This window comes from Nilaparvata lugens, chromosome 4, assembly GCF_014356525.2.
Source record: "Nilaparvata lugens isolate BPH chromosome 4, ASM1435652v1, whole genome shotgun sequence".
NCBI classification, from domain to species: Eukaryota; Metazoa; Arthropoda; class Insecta; order Hemiptera; family Delphacidae; genus Nilaparvata; species Nilaparvata lugens.
Window position 1 is genome coordinate 17842414 of NC_052507.1, and position 21650 is coordinate 17864063.

Genomic DNA, 21650 nt, shown 5'->3' on the forward strand with positions numbered 1-21650 from the left:
TATTATTCGGGAGATGTGGATAAATTTTCAGGAGATTTTTTTCAGCGTGGATACAGTGAGTCACATAAAAATCAAATCAAGTCAAGTTTTCATATCAAATCGAAACGATCAGTGATATTTATATGAGACAAACGCTCAGTATAGGAGTGAAAGAGTTTGGATGAAACCGACGAGTTTAATCAAATTTCCATCACAAAGAGTTCAAACCATAACTGGAGAGCTGAGAAAATAGTAATTCTTGCTAGCTCTTGCTAAAACATACAGCGATGTTAATATGTGGATAACTTTTCGAACACTACTCCGAATGAACGCGAATATATAGATTGTTACTCTGGGATTGATAATGAAAACAGAAGGAGACTTTTATTCTCAAAAAAGAAAAGTAATGTATTCTGTAATTATTGACCTTCTCATCCAGTCCTTGTGAATCTCTCGGGTGTTTACAGAGTGAATAAAATATGAGAAAAACCAATTTATGGAAAGGTGAACAAACTCACGACCCTCTACCCGCGCGGACCTGGTGAAGCCACAACTTTCAAGTGGGCGGTTCAAAGCTGCAAATCTTTTCATCGATTTACTCAATAGTAGTCTACACTACACAGTACTCTTATGAAAACTTCCTTTGTACACGGTAATGACTGTGAATAATCAAGAACTCTGAAATAAAGTGATACTTATCAACTCGAACACTATGGATTGGAAATGCGGTCCTTTCCTTAAACACAAACAGAAGACTAACAATTAAATGAGAATCTTATATCAGTCTTGGCATTTAATAGAAGCTAGACGTTGTGATATATTCCCTCGTGGTTTGCTAGAAGCTAGAACAGTTTTAGCTTTTAGTGTTATAACATGAATGGACAATTTATTCAATGTCAAATTTTGTTTTGTCACTGTTACATAAACCATTCTCCTGATGAGGATGATGCTCACATAAATCCAAACCTAAACCCTAGATTAGGATACTAATCTTTCTTTGTAAACCCTGATATGTTTTGTAATCCTCACAAACCCTCATCTTTTTTGTGACCTTAATACTAAGATTATTAATTCAACTAATATTCATTTCTTTAGTGATTTCAGTATTGAAAAATACTTTGTTTTTCCAAAAACAAAACCCAAAAATGTTTTGATGAAACATGAATGCATGTAAAAGCTCATGAAGTTATAGAAAAAGCTAATTGAATTTTGGGTTTTAGGCATTGCAATAATACAATAAAAAGAGAGATTGAAAGTGATATCCTTATTTTTCAGCTTCCTCTTCTCCATCAAACCCCTCGTTATATTAACAGAGTAGTAGGTGTAGGAGTATGATTGTCATTGATGTACATCAAATTGACATTCCCTTGACATTCGCCTTCACACAAAAATCGATGCTGAATGACTGGCTATGACCACTATTCACGATAAATTGGAATGAATATTAAATATTTACACCCCAAATTGCAGTCATCGACATTGAAGTGATATTGAAAAACACATACAATTAGGCGTTGGCCTTGTTTACCAGTCATGGTCAAAGGTCAAACCTTACTTATTATTTATTCATAATGTGAAAATAATTGTTTGGTATCTCGCCTTTTCCGGGTTCAGTTTTCCATCTACTGCGTATAAGTTTTCTCCTTTTTCCCAAAAGGTCATAGACACAATATATGAGATTCACACTATCATAATTTCACTATAGTGAGGTCTACTTTATAGTGGTAGTGGATAAAGATAGAAAGACAGCGTTGCCGAATCTCTGGCTTGCCACGGCCTTCTATAGAAGATAGCTGATACTGGTATATTCTATGTGATATTGATTGTTCATTATTTTTAAAAAATATTCAATTATATCGTATTCGTCAAGTAAATATATTATTCAATTATTCAATAGTCTAATGAATTTTCATGATTGAGATTGAATATTGTTTTGTTGAATAATTATGTTTCCACATTGTTGAAAAACGATCTGACAACGTTGCAGAGCTAAAAACGGATAGCGCAATCTGCTTTATCGATTGAAAGATAAGAGTAGAACCACCAACGTTGTTCAAATACTGCCATTATAATAACGTGGACCTCATTATACTATCAAAGACTTATCACAAGATCTTTAGTTTTTGTTTCAATGTGTCTGATAATAGGCTATCACGTTCTTCATATAAATGTTTTTAAATCGTGCCCAAAATTGTGTGGTAGAGAAGACTACAACTCGGCCTAATCCAGGGTTTTATCATTCAATATTTTTACTCTGAGTATGAGTAAAACATGTCCATAAACTATAGTTAAACAGTATAAGGGCCAAGGCCCACAAAGCATTTATTCATACGAGTCGTCAGAGTAGGAAGATCTCCGATCGGCTGATTGGGTTGGCGTTGGGGAATCGACCAATCCGGAAGCTTCCTGCCCTGCCGACTCGTCTGAAAGCGCCTTTGTGTAGCTTGGCCCTCAAGAATACATCCATAAGATTCAGGTAGTCCAGGAGTATAGTCCAGGAACATACAATTCTGCATACGATAGAATAATAATTATGCATCTGAGACAACACACTTCAACCGATTTACCTTGAATCTATAATGTATTCATTAACATCAAAAAGCTGTAGACACCACACACAACAATAAAAACCACTGTGGTAGTTTTACTATGTAAATAAACATGACTCTTCAGTATTAACTATTCGTGAGTGTGGGTGGTCAGTTGGTCACCGATGATTCTAACAATCATTAACATTCTAAATAGTCTAGAAATCTAATCAGTCGAACTGCAAATGATTTCACTGATCATAAACGTATTCAATAATATTATAATTATATTGAAGTCAGTTAAATTACAGCTGATTGAATCGTCAGTTTCCTCTACAATGGAAGGCCAAGTAGTAATTGAATGTTGTAAAGTTGACCATAAATTAATTTGACCGCTGCAAGTGACGAGATGCAGTGGGATGTAATGAATTGAATGTTTTTCAATTAATTGAAGATACGATCTAACATGAGGCTTGCTATGCGACTTCGACGCTGACACAAAGATAAAGTTGTGATGAAAATGGGAGAACCGCTTCGTCCATTATTTTATTGCTTTCCTCCCACGTTGACAACATACTACTATTTGATTGGATTTGCTCACGTGTTACGTATAAGCAATGTAAGCAATGAGTGCTAGATTGTGATAAAGCGGTACCATAATAAAGTAGAATATGAATTAAAAGTTACAACCATAGAGTTGCATTTAATGCCATAAAATTGACTACATATGAGTTGCTAATGCAGGTTTATGAATAAATAATGAAAAACAGGACTAACAATAGACTAATTATAAAATCAAAACTCGAATAATATAAATTCTCATTAACATCAATTGTGGTTGTGTAGTTGACTCTTTGTGGAGTTGCTAAATAAGACCAATGAAGAGCTCAATCGTAGCCCAGAATGATTATGTAATAATGTGGTAACTCGATACTTTTCAGATCTGGAATTTGGCCTACACGTTTTCTTCTATTGACATAAATTTCACTCTCCATGAGATTGTTATACAGATCAATTTACAGTGATGAATTTATTAAAAGAACCTACATCCTGCCCAAAAACTATAGGATGAGCAATGAGGGAGCAGTCTTCAATGAAATTACTCTCTTGGAGGAGTATGAGTGAGATGTGTGGGTGGGGGGAGGGTAGGCCTTGATATCGTCGGTTTACTCTAAATTAGTCTCATAAATGTAGAGAATAAATTACTTACTCTCTAATCTAGAGAGTACTCAATCCATGTAATTATATTATTGTGATATAGAACTCTCCAAAACATGTTGACGATTATCACATCATCTTCATATTTTTTTGATTTTCAGATTCCTGAGGAATTAATTATAGAAAGAGGGAGAGAAAAGCGGAAAGGGGAAGAGGAAAGCGGAAGAGGGAGTATAGATTAAGCAGAAAAGTCTCAATGTCTCATCTTTTGCAGCACTTTTATAAATAATCAAGAAGTGTTAACGTCAATATTTCCTACCTTACTATCTTTTCTAATATTTTTGTTTGTATTATAATGAAATATACTTGGAAGTGAAAATTCAGCACTCACGTTTGTGAACTAGATTTCGTTTGATTAATTCAATCATTCATTATTCTAATTGAACAATTTTCATCTTATTATACAGTTATGTATTTCAATTGCGAATTGGTGATTGAAAATGTTTTCTTTTGATTTATGAGTATGAATTTCATTGAGTAATTGAGTACATAAGTGGTGTAATTCACAAATACAATTGGCATTTGGCTCAGTTTTCCAGTGACCTTGGGCCTGTTATCGGCGCTGCTGAGGTCAAAGCTTCGCCTGCAGTCACTGAATTAGTTCATGCGCCCTCTCACAAAACTCGATTATTGAATAAGCTCTGAATGGAAAAGTGCTACCACAATGATTGGAAATGGATTCTGAAGGGAATCGAACTGACATCAATTGATGCATTGAGGCCACACTTAAACTGACCTATTAATGTTTTTTTACAAACAATGGAATTGGAAAAGGAGTTAATTGAGCGATCATGTTAAACAATAATCTCAAGGACTAGCATGTTACGAATTAGCAATTACGAATTTATGCAGTAATCGAATCTGAAATTGGTTGAAATTGACAATATTCTTATAAAAAATGTCCTTCCAGTTGGAGGATTTGAATTGTGTGTTTCTGGTAGAAAATGGAATTCTATGGTTACTTATTTAGGTGCAATCATGTGAAAAACAAATCAATCACTTGAGAGAATCTTCAAGGTCAATAAGTGAACCAGTCTGACATTTTTATTGAAATAAAATCTTGATTATCACATGCTATTGGTTAAAATGAATTCAACTATAATTGGGAGAGCAATGATCACTTACCAATTTAAGCTAGAGATACGAACCAATTCGACTATGAATTAACACTATTTTAGGAATACTATTCCTGTATCAAATAATATGTCTCGCAAAGATGTTTTATTAGCTGTGTGTGGTTAATAATGAGAGTTTAAATGAATAAATTGGAGAGAAATTGGTACAAGAAGTTGGACTCCGTTACTCAGATTTTTCAGTTACTCATATCCGAACTGAACTTCTCGTGCATTGATTCTTGAGTATATTTGAACAACTTGAGTGTTATAAAAAGTTGACTTAAACCTGGAGCTCCAAAATTCTCAAAATTTCATTTTCTTTCCCAGCTGTTTTCCATTTTTGCAATATAGAAAAATCATTCCTGATTTTTTTGTAGCTAGTGAAATTTCTAAGAGAATGAGCTAAAATTCAATTTAAGTAAATTTTAATGAATTAGTCAACAGATATCTCCAGAATTAGAGAGAATTCTCCAGAACTTCTGGTTATAAGTCCTAGTAAAATTCAAGTTGGGATTTTTTCAAAGAAAATTTCTATGAGTATTAATTTGAAACATAGGCTATTAGCTACGTACATTTTGATTTTGGAAGTGTATGAGAAAGGGACAATCAATGTCGACGACGTTGGCGACGGAAATAAATCCAATTTACATGATACGGAAGATCATGCAACCTCAATTATCTAATTAATGGTTGGAGAGCGACATACTCTGTCCAACTCACTCACTGCCTTGGAGCCACCAAAACAAGGAGACCGAAGGCTAATGCCTCCAACAAGCAGGTTAGCACAATAAATCCAAGCTCCATTGTATTTGACGTTTCTGAATGAGAAATTAAACTTGGGCTGTGGCAAACATCCTTGCTAAGTAAGAAAGATATATGATTCACAGCCGAATAATTGACTCATGTAGGTGTCGACTATTGAGAAACGTTGGATAGTATGTGTGCGCACGTGCCACAGGTAATGGATTTATAAGAGAAACTATCAAAGCTGAACGAATAACTTAATTTTAAATGTCTACAGATCCATAATAATTCGAAAAAGAGAAAGTGTTTCGTAGTGTTTTTTGTATTTTCTCACGTTGATTTGTCAGAGATGTGATGGATATTAAGGATTGATCTCATGACATCAATTTTTTAAACTTTTTAATACGATTAAAGTAGGCTTCCTTGAATGCTTAATCTGTTGAAGTTTCAAAGGTGAATGCTAAAGTAAATTAACTTACTCCCTAACCACGCTGGTAACAATGATGAATTAACTATAAAGTTTAATTACCTCTTCAAAATGTTCAACTTGGGTAACAATGTTCTATTCATTTAAACGTGGGAGTGGTCGTCTTGTGTCAATCAAACACGTCTAGTCGAACTCCCAAGGTCCTATGGGAGAAGTGAATAATGATTAAGTTTGAATTGAGATTTCTTCGGGCCAGACCATATAAAGCGTTTTTTCAGGCGTTTCAGACGTCGTTTTTATAGTCGACAAGGCAGGAAGCTCTCCAATTGGCTGATTTGGTTGGTGGCGCCTGCAAAAACGCCTGAAAAAAACCGCTTGATTAAACGCTTAATGTGGTCTGGCTCTTAGTATCTAACAAGCTTGAAATCAAATCTTGGGGGGAGGGTAGCAATTTATGGGGAGGCAGTAGTTGAATTCTCTTAGATTTGGGGTGTGTCATTCGACTTGGGGGAGGGGGGAGGTGGTCATCCCTGCCTGAATTGAACTGCCTGGAGATTGATCGATAATGAAAGCTACACAATGGTCAATCGAGGAAAAATGAAGCCGAAATTGTCATTTGGATCTCTATTTCAAGTCCAAATATCCGAATTACCGGCCCAGACATCGCGGACATCATTAGACGGATCCTGTCCTGAACCAATTACCGTTCTCATCCGATTCATGTAGGATGTCCGGAAGAATAGGAGGCTGGAAGCTGGAAGCTGAATCCTGCAATTAGAATCAATTTCTTTCAATCGAGAGAGCATTGATTTGAACAAAGTTGAGTCAACGTAGAAAATTGTAAAACAAACTGAATGCATGCTAATGATTCTGAAGGATAATTTGAGATTACATCAGTCTGTCCGATGATATACTATTTGAAGGATTTTTTTCACTATATTTGTCTCGATCTAGTCTGTACAGAAGAAATGGGTATGTTTGCTTCCCGTTTAGTTTTGAATTTAATACAAAAAAAGATTTATTTGCTATGTTCTGGCTTATAAGTTGCACACTAGTCACATTACCATGAAAATATTGCCGGAGTACGGTATAATTAATTCTCTAAAAAATGTTTTGACTGTGTTTCCATTTTCGATTGGAAATAGAACTCATAGTATTCAATATAATTGCGCATCTTACACAACATCATTGTTAGAGTTTCTCTCTTATGAGATTTATAAGATGAAATATTCAATACGGTATATATTCAGGGTTTATCACCATTCTCAAAGCTCATGCATGACGATTCTCCATTCTATCTTATTTGAAAGCTTAATAGTCAATAAATTCGAGAACTAGCAAGTCATTGATTTATTTTTCTTCAAGCTGAGTTGGTAAACAAAACAAAAAGTTGCCGAATTCAGTCATTATAGCACATGAAAGATGACCATTGGATCCTGTATTAGCATAAATTGGATTCTACACCTTAGTCGGAGGCTAAAAAAAGATGATAATTTCCATTGACAAAGTATAGGTTGAGAACGAAGCTGTGTTAGTTGTTTAGCAAGTTTGCGTCTAAATTAAAATATTGTGCGGTGCTGAGCAGAGCACTGTATACATACATCCCACATGGCCGATGACTCACTTATTGGCTCGTTCACCTAGGCTGCAGTGTGGGCTCCGAGGTCCCCAGTGGGTGAACTGGCCCCCATTTCCAATTCCCCCCGGACCCCCGACCACCCAGCCGTCTGGAGCCTCCTGCCAGCGACCGTTTCTTTCAGTTTTCACTCCCAGACACTCAACAGCAGACTGACGCTCTTCGCTATCTAATTACAGGTATTTTTTTATTTTGTTGTCTCCTAAAAACTAACGGAACCATTATCATAATTCTCATTAATTATTATTTGTAGAGCAAAAACTTCATTGGTCCATGGAGAGACTACATTATCATCTGGCTAATGTCCATGGCTACATTATCCTCTATACTTGCGGTACTAGAGAGTACCTGCGAAAGTGAATTTATCCAAGGACATATTCAATATGTAAACTACATTATGATGATTCACGAAAGGCCCTTCATGTGAATCTAGCTTTCTATTCGGTATATACAAATACAATCAATCACTATATCACCGGGAAAAGTTATTACGAAAAAATTAGGAGATATTACATTTTATAAAGAAATCAACGAAGTACCTTACCGTGGTGAAGTAACTACTTCACCGTGCTGAATTCAATAAGACTCGTGAATTTCATTGCAATAAAACACTTTTTTTGTAAAACGTTAAATGCCCTCTTATGTTCCTTATGACAATCCGCGAATCGTCATGAATCAATTTTAAGTAACTTACGATAACTCGACTTGAATCGATTTCACATAATATAGAATATGTGAGTTGGGTGTAGAAATTTTATAGTACTGAATTTTCCAAGCTCTATTATTTTACCAAGTTTTCCGAAATTCGCTCAACTGTCAAAATGCTTACTTCGGAATTGTGAGAATGTTCATATTATCTCACACTGCCTTCATTTTAATGGACAGAGTTTAGAATGCAATTGATAAAGGTTATTTGTTTTTTTTTGATAAAGATTACTCAATTACACCGTTAAGTTATATGGGAACAGAATATTCATGTACAATTCAAGAGTTCAAGCAATTTTGAAAAATATTCTTTCGTAAAGGACAGATGTTGTTTGTTTTACTTTTAGTTAATACTTGATAATATCAGAGACAAACAAACTTACGCTTATCCTTTCTCTATGATAATATTCACTCATTTGTCTCAGAGATATTTATATTAGCTTCAATAGCATTTCAAGCAATAAATATAGGCAAATCCACTAATACAAGTGTGCGAATTTATCGCTCAGATATGTCAACATTCGTGCGCCTGCTGCTCTCGTTGAACGGGTGACCACTCGAGGAACCGATCCACTAAATTGATTATTGACCGAGCGAAGTGAGGTCCAAGATTCAAGTCGACGGTTTGGCATTTCTCTTAATGTTTAAATGTTTATATATGTTGCGCATTTAAGGCGAAACGTGGTAATAGATTTTCATGAAATTTGACAGTTCTGTTCCTTTTTTAATTGCGCGTCGACGTATATACAACGTTTTTGGAAATTTTGCATTTCAAGGATAATATAAAAGAAAAAGGAGCCTCCTTCATACGCCAATATTAGAGTAAAAATCAGACTATAGAATTATTCATCATAAATCAGCTGACAAGTGATTTCATAGATGTGTGGAGAAGCCAGTCTATTGCTGTATCTCCATAAGGTCTATAGTTTCAATCAGGTACTTGTGGATGAGAATACTGCGTGAGGTCTACTGTTCACAGAACTACTAGTAATTTATGAGTTTAAAAATCGCTTCCTGGTTGTTCGGAACTCTCTTAAATCTATAGGTTTCGCAAAACTTCTAATTTAAGAAACTCTTCATTCCGATATAAGGTGCTATCAAACTTTGATCGGCAGATACCGGAACAGTCGTTAGATATATGGGATCCCGCCAAAAAGCTTCTGTATTTCAGTTCATAAGTCATCACTTAATTTGAATACTTCACTCGTTTAAAAATTATAGACCATTAAAATGGTTGTTTTTCAGGAAAGAGATTCGAAAGAATTTTCCTGAGGAGATTCAAAAGAGACTGGAATGAACTTTCCTCGAGGATAAGGCTATTATTACATGTATCTTGGGGCAGTTGAGACGACAAATTCAAATCTGAAATCTTCTGAACCGTTAGAGGGCGGCACCACCCCTAAAAACCCATGAAACCCCAACTTTATAAACCAACCAATCCCTTTTCCCAATTCAAACCTTAAATCTTCTGAAACGCTAGGGGGCGGTACCACCCCTAAAAACCCTTGAAATTCCAACTTTATTAACCAACCAATCACTTTTCGAAGCTACTCAAAAATACAGATCATTATATTATTTACAAAAATATTTCGTATAGTAATCACAGTTACTTATACTATTTACAAACTTACAATAGATTGAAATTGTCAACAGCTGTCTCTATGTTTGTGTTTCAGGCTCGTTTCCAGCAGCGTCAACAACAGGAGAAAGAACAGAAACTGCTGCAGCTCTACTCGGAGCAAGCACAGCAGGCCTACGCGCGGATCGGAGTAGGCGGAGGCGGCGGAAGTGGAGGCAGCGGGGGCGGTGGAGGCGGCAAGGTTCGTCAGCTGTTCCAGGAGCGGAGGGTCGAAGGGCCACCAGTCTGGACAGGTCACACCAACAGCGCACCAAGAAGCCGGCCAGCCTTTACAAGGGAATTCCGCAGAGGTTAGATGACATTCTTTATTTTTCTTCAAAGTTATTTTCCATCACGAACTGCTTATTATTAAATCACTTTTTGCTATTAAAGAGAACGACTAGCAGTCAGAATTTTTTTACAATAAATGAATTAAAGTAATCACTGACTGTGACAACGAGATCTTTCGGCAGGTTCGCCATCTTCCTGGTTGAACCAGGAAGACATTCCACGATGTACAGTGTACATCATCATAGAGAAATGAATACTACATATTTTCTTCATTCATAATGTCTCGAACATCATTCATAGCGCAACATATAACACAACATACAGACCACAATACTGAGTAAATACAGCAGGAATAGCAGCATTCATATATGGAACACTCAAGGTTCAAGGTACGGTTGAAAACAATCATGTAGGTACAGATACAGTAGTGTCAATATTTATAGCCTATACAAACAAAATATAAAAAAGCAATAATTGAGAACAGTAATAAAACGGTACTCATTCATTGGATAATAAGCCTTTTCGATCAATTCTTTCTTCTCAACTTTTTTCAACTTAGTTCAAGTTAGATCATGAAAGAAAGAATGAGTGGAAAAGCTCTGGCAGCCTTTGGAAGTGAGGCAAACGTGAGTAAGAGATATCCATGCTTCCATTGATGAAGTTGGCAAGTTTCGAATCAACTCAATTTGTAGGCTACTAATCAAATTATAGGGAGCAACTGTAAAACAACAACAAATATGCAAAACAACATCACTGCTGATTTGATAACTGACAATAGAAACTACCAATAATAATTGTGAACAAAGTCGGAGTTCGAGCCCTATATTATCATCTCTAAACGCCTTACTATTAACTCTAAGCCCTACCTTATTATCATCACAAGATTCCGCTACAATTACTAAATTAGAGGGTAGTTCCAATATACTTTCATTTTTATTCCATGAGTTGAATCGCGAGTGGATTACAATTCATAGGAATTGCAATAATTATCTTTAATAATAATTCATCTATGTTTTGTTCCAAAATCCGTCTGTTATTCTTTTTTTCAATGCTCAACAATAGGTACTTGCTTACTAACTCAATTGCAATAAGGATTCCTTCTACACAGGCTATAACTAGTCTACAAGTGCAGTATAGCCTATCCCGATCATCTGTACATTCTGTTGATAGAATATGCATAAAAAAGTAGTAAAAATGAATTAACTCAACAATAGATTATCAGTACCTAATAACTCTCATAACTCTAACATTGGAGAATGGTTCGTTAGTTTGTGAATTATATTCATCTATATAGTTTTTTTTACTTTTTGTGTAGTTGAGAAGTTGATATTGTGGTAATTATTCATTATATTGAATGAAAAATACTAAGAAATTGTCAAAAACCACAGATTTATTGATACTTAGAAAGACCGGTTTCGGTTATTAGGGTACACCATTGTCAATCTCTGATAAACTAAAACTAAATACATCAAGAGCAGCAGAATTTATACTAGGTAGTAGGAGAGTGTAGCAGCAGAATTTATACTGCTATTGGTCAAGGCTTTTTTCATTCAATTATCTATATAGTTCAATTTTTTCCTTAGCTCTACAGCCCAGGAATTTGGCTTCCTCCACAACATACCTTCAAGCCTCTCTGTCATCAATCAATCTTATCTAGCTCAAATTGTACAATACAATAATTGTTCTAAATTATTGTACGGAACTATTTTGTTTTATAATAGTTATTTTTTGTTTGTACGTTGTCATTTTATGGAAATATTACAATTTCGAACTGTTTGTATTGGCAGATACCCATCAGCCGGCTACGAAGGTGATGACGACTTGTTCTACCAGCCGCAGAACAACCACATTCTGTACACGTCACAGCAGCGCCTAGACCACGACTTCCTAGACTACAACCAGCTGCATCACAAGGCAAGCAACGGCTACAAGCAGGTCTACAACGACGAGCATATTGGCTACAAACAGAATAAGCAACAAGTCTACGAGGATCACAACGGTTACAGGCAGACGAAACAGCAAGTGTTCGAGGATCACAACGGTTACAGGCAGACGAAACAGCAGGTCTACGAGGATCACAACGGTTTCAAGCAGACGAAACAGCAAGTGTTCGAGGATCACAACGGTTACAAGCAAACCTATAATAACGAGCCTGAGCCAGACTTGTTACCGCGCGCGTCTTATGATTTGGACTCGACGCGAATCTTCAAAAAGTTGCCGAACATCGGAGGCGCGTTGCTGACAGAGCAGAAAGCGATGATGGCGCCCGCCAAGGAGCCCGAACAGATGAAGAAGGCCACGCCCCTAGCGGCCAGAACCAGAACTACTGACCCCGCCGTCCGCCAAGTCACCAAGTCCATGGCTAAACTCTCCACCACTAAGAAGCCTGAGGTAAGTCACATCATGCGAGTAAACATAACAGCTTACTGTATCCTTATCTTTTCTCTATGGTCACATATTCTGCTGTTGAGAAGGTGATGATTCAAATTTATTAAAACACACACAAAATAAGAACAAGTACGAAAATCAAATTATAAACAAAGTAAAAATAATATCAAATACAAAATAACAGTCTTCATGGTGGGGTGTGTTAAAATGGGGCAGGTTTTTTATCATTTCCAACTATTATGGTTAACCATGTACTAGGAAAACCTTACATCCTTGAGTGAGTGAAAATGACTTGATATTGATATTATCATACAGAAAAGATAGCATAGAGATAGAGATAATATTATGCTATCTTTTCTCTATAATATTATCGAAACCACTAATTTTTAAAACAATTTGAGATACTAGTTTCGGTTGTTACACCATTATTATTCTCCAGTAAACTTGTAGAGTGAGAAATGATATAACCACACTAATTAGTATCTCAAATTGTTTTAATAGATCAGTGGTTTCGATAATATCTTAGAGAAAAGATATCATATAGGTAAATGCTATCGCCATCTCCATGCTTTATCCTTTCTCTCATGCTATAATTTTTCTATGATAATATAGTTATTTTCAACCACTCTCTCAAGGATGGAAGGATTTCGTAGTACATGGTTAATCATATTGAAACTCCTAAAAATCAGTGATTTTGACAATATCAAGTATACTAGTCTTTATTTAGTGAGGTACCTACACTTTAAACTGTCAGTATTATAGTGGAAGCATTAAAGTCATTAATCGATTACTAACCTCAAATGGAATTTGTTTCAAAATAAAAACAGTTTCTATGGAAACCATCGTTTCAAATGTTTTGAATAGATATTTCTAATATAAAATTCATAATCAATGTTCAGCTTTTAATTTTGTTTTATTTAGTTTGAAGATGAACAGATCAAATTATAAGGTCAGAATAAATATATTTGGGAGTTAAACTCTTATTATTCATGTTATAATCCAAGTTTTTGATAAAATAATGATATTTTGGGCTATTAACTAAATTTCTCACATGTCATTCACTCATCAACATTATTTTTAACTAGCTTTGAAATAATTTTAAATCTTTATGTAATTTTATTCTAATACAATTTTTTAATAAAGATTCTGAATCTTGCCTGTCTAAAGCTAGCATATCTACTAATTAAACTAGAAAAAAGACAAACCAAATAACTATTTCCTCTCCCTCTTAATAAGCGTAGTCAAGAATAATGATTCAAGATACCCTACAGTTATGTCAGTAAAAATACAAATAACTTGAACAATAAAATCGTAGCTTTCTTTATCTAATAAGTAGCATCTTGTAATAGCAAGTTGATTCATCCTTAGACAAATAACAATAAAACAATAGAATATTCATTACTTTTGTAGTCAATCTATTCAATAATACGGTAGCCGAAAGCATAGAGAAAAGATACCATAAGTAAGCCTATAGATAAGTTCTTCATCTTTTCCCAAAGCTTTTGTATTAATCGAGTAGATTTGTCCATTGTTTGATAATACAAAGTCCCGGGTTTGACTTGCGATTTGAGCTAGACAGTTTTCTTGTTTTTGGAGATTTAACCCCTTTGGAGATGAACCACTTAGTCTCGGCTGTCGCTAACATTCGTTACGCTACGTCACGACCAAAACCAATAAGGTACTGGAATAATCAGGTGCAATTTGAAGATGTGAAGAACTCTTACACCTAGAACCTAGAATCTAGATTGGCTATTGTATGCTAGAACCGAACCATTTAAGTCATATAGATAATATTATTACTCTATAGGAACTGATTTCATATTAAATAAATCAAATTCTAGTTCTAGTGCTAATTCCATTTCTAAAAATTTCTACAATTTATTTTTTAGGTGAAAGTGACGCCATCTTCAAATGTGGTACAGTCTAGATTAGCAGCAGCAGCCGAATCAAAGCAGCAGCAGCAGCCGCAGCCACGTGTGGGATTGAGACGACCTACTCCAGTTCCTTCCAATAGCATCGGATCTCGGCCAAACTCAGCCTCTAATCATGTAGCTCAGGTCAGATTATCTCAGAATACCTTGATATACGATAATTAGACAGTACACACATGAATTTCTACCTACAAGCCTTTCCTTGCACCCTCTGCTATTAAAAAAATATTCATATGTCTGTTGTTGGTGGGGAGTCCCCTGCGGGAAGGTCTCACCTCACCTGAATAGATAATTTAAGCCGCATCAATGGACCTTACGACTGACATAATAATTCTGCTAGCATAATGCTGACTGACATAATTCAGCTGGGACCGACAATTTAACGTGCCCAACCAATAAAACACACCCCCGTTTTTGACCTGGACAAAAACTTTTGGTGATGAGCGGGTTTGAACCAGGAATCTCTTGACTGCTATGCAAGCACTTCATCCACTAGACCACGGACCACTCCAAGCCAACTTCTAATCCTATTAAAAAAGCTTGATTTTTCATAGAAAAAATAACAAAGTTTTACTTATTTGTTGCCTTACAACTAAAACCTATTTTTAAATGAGCAAGTTTTGAAAATATGACGTAGGCCTACTCTGTAGCCTATATTGAACAAGATTACATATGTCTTTAAATTGATTTGACAAAACTTTCAAAAATATTGATTTTCGCTACAATCTTATCGTTTACAAATAGTTTTAGTTTTCCAGAAATTCATGGAATTGCAATTATTCAATAGATATTACATTTTTGAATGTAAATTCAATCGTATCTGAATTTTCGTTCAAATGGATATTACAATATTGAATTGATAATTTATGCACAGTAGCCTATTTTATCAATTTATCAAGAGTTACAAATAATAAATACAATATGATCAAGAGAGGACAACTAACTTTTTTTAATAGCTGAGTCTGTAGATGGGAAAAATGTGCAATTTTCAAACTATGGTTTTGCTAGTGTCGTCAAATAAGTATAAATTATAATGATAATAATAATAATAATAACCTTTATTCACTTCATTGTACAATTTTACAAAGCATAATAACATGAAAAATATCAAGTCCACTCCTCATTAGGCTAGGCCTAATGAAAAACGATTCAGCTGCTTCAAGTACTATATAGAGCTACTTACATAAATAGCTACATAAGAGCTACTGTAAAATACCTAGTAAATACCGTGTAAATAGTTACATAAGAGCTACTTACTTAAATCTTATGTCATTAAGCAATCTAAACAAAAATATACATCTTCCACAAAAAGAAACAAATTGATTACAATGCTTAGTTTATATAGCCTAGTTTACAGAATAAAGTGAAACATATTTCAATGAAACAAAACGAAACGAAACAATTTATGAAGCCGATAATTACAGTCTTAACCTTCTACAGAAAATCGATAAGGAGGACTCTCTAGAAATATCGAAAGGTAAAACATTAAATAAACGAGGACCCTGAAAGGCTGCATGACCAGCCGCAGATGCAGTTACACATCTCGGCTCATACAGTTTCTCTCTGGCTTGACCACGAGTTGCATATCCATGTTCAGGAGTCACTGGAAAATCTAATGGTCGTTTAAATACATATTTTAATAAGTTCAATTTATATAAATCCTCAGGGCTTAGAACTTTGAATTTTACAGAATCATGAACAAAGAGAGGAACACACTGGCAATAAGACTGGTTACAGTCAAGTTTATGAATAATAATTTTAAGTTGGTACTCCTCAGAGGGCTTACCAGCCATTGCGAGGTAAAAGGGTAGAACCACAGTTTTATCTTTATTTATACATAATTTATTGTGGTCACACCAATTTTTTATCTTTGCTATACCACTATTTGCTTTCTCAAATGTTTCTATCCATGAATTTTTATGAAACAGAGCTACAGTGTCATCCGCTAATGAGTAGAGAGAGCCACAGTCTAGATCAATATTTGATAAATCATTAATATAAATTAGGAATAGAATTGGGCCAAGCACTATTCCCTGTGGAATCCCAGCTTCAACTCTCCTATCGTTGCTAATTGTATCATCAATTTTTACGGCTTGTGACCTTAAGTTTAAGTACGACCTAAAATATTTCAAAACTATGCCTCATTCTAAAACCGATAATTTCCATTTTATTTAGCAAGAGTTCATGGTCCACTGTGTCGAAAGCCTTTTGGAAGTCCAGAAAGATTCCCAAGCAATTTTTCCTCTATCTAAATGATTTATAACTTCTCTACTCACTCTAAATATTGCATCAAAAGTATTAAGACCACTTTGAAAACTCAATTGCGAACTATCTAAGATTTTATATTTATTTAAGTAGGATACTAATCTCGACTTTACACATTTTTCTATAATTTTACTAATACTAGATAAGAGGGAAATGGGACGATAATTATTCAAACTGGATTTCTCCTTTCCTTTATGTAATGGAATGACTATAGCCCGTTTTATTTCGTCAGGGAAGTAGCCCTGTTGAAAACATAGATTAATTATATGCTCAAGAGGTTTAGAAATATTATAGGCATTTTCAATGAGGCAATTTGCATATACTCCATCAGGGCCAGGAGTTACCCTTCTTTTCAGACTAAAAATAGTATTAATAACTTTTTCTTCTGAGACTGGTGTAAAAAAGAATGAATTACAATTTCCTGGAATTACTCTATACCTGTATGTTTTGTCTTGATTTAAGTTCTTTAGATTCCTATTTGAATCTCTTTACCGATTGTAGTGAAATATTTATTGAATTCATCTGATGTGATCCAGGGTTTAAGTCAGGTTTTGTCTACTGCTAACCCTATGACAAACTTTTTTTGATAATGTAAAATGTTTTATGATAGTATCAAAGATAATTGTAAAGGCTTTTTTAGCACTGTTTTCTGACATAGTTTCCCCCCACGATTCGTAGAAATTCCTCCCACGATAATTAAATATTAAATTTGTAGTTTTTATTTGAAAATATATTTATAAGGCAATACATTTGATTTCAGGAGCCAGCCAAGTCGCGAGTGGAGCCAAAGTCAACAACGCCGTCGAAATCGGCGCCCAGAGCCACACCCAGTCGACCCGCGCCGGGACCAGTGCCACCCGGCCTGGTTGCGTGCGACAACTGCGGACGCAACTTTGCGCCCGACCGCATCGACGCGCATCGCAATATCTGCCTCAAGACATCCAAGAAAAAGCGGAAGCCGTTCGACCCCACCAAGCAGAGACTGAAGGGAACCGGCGCTGAGAGCTACTTGAAGAAGGGAAAGACTGCCACACCACCTCAAGTTGTGAGTAGAACTTTTTATTGTGCGTCTGGCTTCTATAGTGAGATTTATGTTCAGGGGCATAGCCAGGGACATAGGGTAGACGTTAGGTCAGCGACATCCCCCTCCCCCCTAAGTATTTTTTCAGGTATTTTCATCTAGTAGGTGTTTTTTTATCAAGCATTTAAGCTACTTGACTACTTATTATGAAAAATTATATTATCAGCATATTGATACCAAATTTTAATCAGAATTTCTGCGTTGAGAGCCTTATTTATTATATTCATGAAATTACCTGTAGTAACTTGTTCGGGAATAAGGTAAAGTAGGTAGGCAAGTAGTTCTATTGACAAGAAAGGGGAAGCAAGGAAGGGGACCCTCGCAACCTCCCTGCGTAATAGTCAGTGGAAATTATAGGAACACAACTTTGCCACTCATTCGTTACCTCCGCCTTCCATTAGTAGATAGGTACGGTAGATATGGTTCAAGTCACCTCGGTACATCTGGTATAATATTCATACCGTATAGTTGATTCTTGATAGTAATGATAATTCTGTCTCAAATGTATTTGATTCGTCGAGAAAATGTATTTTTATAATTTAATATGGTAATGCATTTTTATAATTGAGTTTGAATATTCCAATTCAAATTCAAATTTCAACTTATTTACCAAAATACGGTACCAGCATGAATAATTAAATTAAAATTGAAAGTAAACTAGAATTTAAAATCAACATCAGTCTAAAAATTTAAGTTGAGAACGCTTCACACTTCTGTTTAGGGTTGATGTGAAATAAATATAATAGTATAAACTAAATTAAATAAAATTTAAAATGGATCATAAATCCATGTTGAATGTATAGGTTTAATGACCACTTAAGATTTAATAAGTGTCTTAGAAAGCTTCATATTTAATACTAAATTATTTATGTAACTCTGAAAACACATTTCTGAATGAATATGAATTTGTTGCAGACTGCCAAGAAGAGCAACTGGCGCAAGAAACACGAGGAGTTCATCAACAACATCAGGGCGGCGAAAGTGGCGCAGGCGCACTTGGCGGCCGGTGGCAAGATCTCGGACCTGCCGCCTCCGCCGCCCTCGGACACATCAGACTACGTTCAATGTCCGCACTGCAAGCGCAAGTTCAACGAGGGCGCCGCCGCCCGCCACATCCCCAAGTGTGCCAACATGCAGCACAACAAACCCAAACCGGTCGCCGGTGCTGGCAACAGGATGCAGGCTGCACGCAAGCGATACTAAACGACTAAAATGACTCGGAATTGTCGCAACCACTTCATAAACTGTTCAAATCAAATTCATATTATGGAAAGATTCCAAATTATAGTTACTTTTCTTATCATATTACTGTTGGAGTGTGATTACATTGAAAGCGTATATGTGCAAATGCAAGTCGAGTCATGCATGAGCCGAAAAACAAAATTTGAAAAGTTCCATTGAAACACATGCATGAAGCTGCACTTGCTGGTGCCTTTAGTGTGAGTATGATCACAGTGAATGTCTAACCACCTCTGGCAAACACTGGCAATTCCATGCTAATGGTAACAGGTCATTATTACAATGTTATAATTATAAACTATTTTATAATTGTTCACCAAGAGGTTGTGACAGTTCCAACTCTTTTCAATATTTGATGTGAGCTGTAATTTTAATGTATGGTACTTCGAAAAAAACTTTCAGAGTTGTAACAAACGGTGCTGCTTTATTCGCAAATTTAAGTTCTGGCATTATTATTGTGATGTCCATTTTATAAAATAGATCTAACAAAACCAACAATCATCTGAAAATGTTGTGAGTAGTCCTGTGCATATTATTGTGTTGTTTAAATAAAAAGTTAAAACAATCACACATTTTAAATTGTGTGAATCCATTGTTTCTGGTACTCTTGAATTCTTATTCATAAAATAGAGTAACAAAACAAATAAGGGTTTCAAATTGTGTTTGGAACAATAACTGTTCTTTATTCGTTAATCATGGCTGTTAAAATCAACAAACTTTTCAACTTGCTTTTCAAATTAGAATAATTCTAATGGTTAACTGGTGCTTCCTGAGTAAATTTAATTAAATTATTTTTTGTATGATTTGAATAGCACACCTGGGAAGCTAATACTTCCAGGTACAACCAGCTTTTTATTATTAGGCTATTCATTATTGGGTTAATAATATCACTGCAAACCTGAAGAGATGAGAAAATAAATTATTGCAATAAAAGCGATCCTCAGTTTTTTACCCATACCGTTAGTGATAATTTATTACTTCATTTTAGTATGGTAGTACATTTTTCCTTGGTGGGATCAAAAAGAGAAGACTGGGAAAAAGAAAAGCATGATATTATTTGAATCAATAAAATTCAACTAGAATTTTAGTTATTTGCATGTTATATTTTCAGTTTAAGTGATTGTAAAAACATTTCAATGCCGTGTACTTCATCTCTTGTCTCTTGGTTGGATAAATAATATAAGATAAGACTAAAAAAGGAGAAGCATGATATTTGAATCAAAAATTCAAATAAAAATGTATTAATGTGAGTGAACTTTCCAGTTTTACAAAATAAATATTGTTAAAGATTTTGAAAACCTTGTTCTACTTTACCAACTAAAATATACTTTTCATAATTTGATGTTTTTAGAATAATATGGTATTGTTTGCTTGTGATATTTGGAACGTGATAATCTATAAGAAAACGTTATGCTCTGTAATATAATTTTATTACTGAAATCTAACATAGATATAAAACTCGATTGACGTCCGTGTTATTAATTTTATTTAATTGTGTAGGTACTTGAAATAAAGTTCCATGGAGTCTAATAGCTATATTATAAGTTACAGACAGTTTTCATTATGAGCCAGAGCTTTACTATTTTTAACATTTCCAAACTATTTATATATTTTTGTTTCCTTGAAGTAGTGCTGTAGTTGTAATATTACTGTAAATTTATTGTTACTACTAGAATAAAAATAAATAGTATTTTCAGTAAAATAGTATTTTTTTCAATACACGAATTATTATTACTTTTTTTATTTATTTCTAATATAGTGGGGTTAGATGTGTAAGTTTAATAATGTTGAGGATGACAAGTTCATTGTTCACCAAATCACTCTTGGTTTGAGGACAATTTTTCTAATTTGTGGTACAGAAATAATCAATAATTTCTGAGAAACCCATAAAATACAAAGCATTTTCATAGAGTGAAGATACCGTTCAGTTATAGATCTTGTAGTGATCATTTGTCTCTGGTATTTATTTAGAGACGATGGTGGTAATAAGTAGTTTATTATTTCACAGAGAATTTTCTGTTAATAATTATTTTTCTATGGTCCTTGAAAGTACCTAACAGAATTCATTGCATTTATTTTCCGTGCAAATGAATTAGAGAAAATAAACATCATTCGAAATCAATTTCGAATTTATGTTGAGGGAAGTATGGTAATAAGAAAAATGAAAATGGTATCAGTGAAAAGTAAAGTTTGAGAATGTGTTATCAACAAAAATGTTCTTTTCAAGGTATGGTTACAGTCAACTGACTGTAGTTGAGCAACATTTGTGCCTTACGGATTCCAGCTTGCTGTAAACACGTTTACCACTATATAAAGTCTCAATTGTTGCCCGATGAAGTAGCCTACTAATGTAACAACGATAGTAGACCTACTAACTTTGCTAATGTAATACTGTTGGTCTTATGCCGCATCCGTAGGTTGGCCCAATGAAGGCCAATTAATTTCGACCAGCGCCAGTGTGAGTATGGGTGGTTTGCCAGCGCTG

At 34.9% G+C, this 21650-nt stretch overlaps 2 protein-coding genes across 3 annotated transcripts in view; both read left to right on the plus strand.

Annotated features, from left to right (window-relative positions):
- The window catches only part of LOC120348843 (zinc finger homeobox protein 3-like), a 44910-nt gene extending 32688 nt beyond the window's left edge, over positions 1-12222 (plus strand). For both annotated transcript variants that reach the window (XM_039426823.1, XM_039426822.1), the window contains exons 3-4: positions 10029-10281; positions 12049-12222. In XM_039426823.1, the coding sequence (XP_039282757.1) occupies positions 10029-10281; positions 12049-12137 (342 nt within the window). In that variant the 3' untranslated portion in view covers positions 12138-12222. The remainder of the gene's footprint in view (positions 1-10028; positions 10282-12048) is intronic.
- On the plus strand, positions 12150-19195 carry LOC111059993 (zinc finger C2HC domain-containing protein 1C). The gene is made up of 5 exons (XM_039426821.1): positions 12150-12292; positions 12377-12652; positions 14539-14706; positions 17606-17890; positions 18842-19195. The coding sequence occupies exons 2-5, from the start codon at positions 12518-12520 to the stop codon at positions 19127-19129; spliced, it is 876 nt and encodes a 291-aa protein (XP_039282755.1). The 5' UTR covers positions 12150-12292; positions 12377-12517; the 3' UTR covers positions 19130-19195.
- The last annotated feature ends 2455 nt before the right edge of the window (positions 19196-21650 follow it).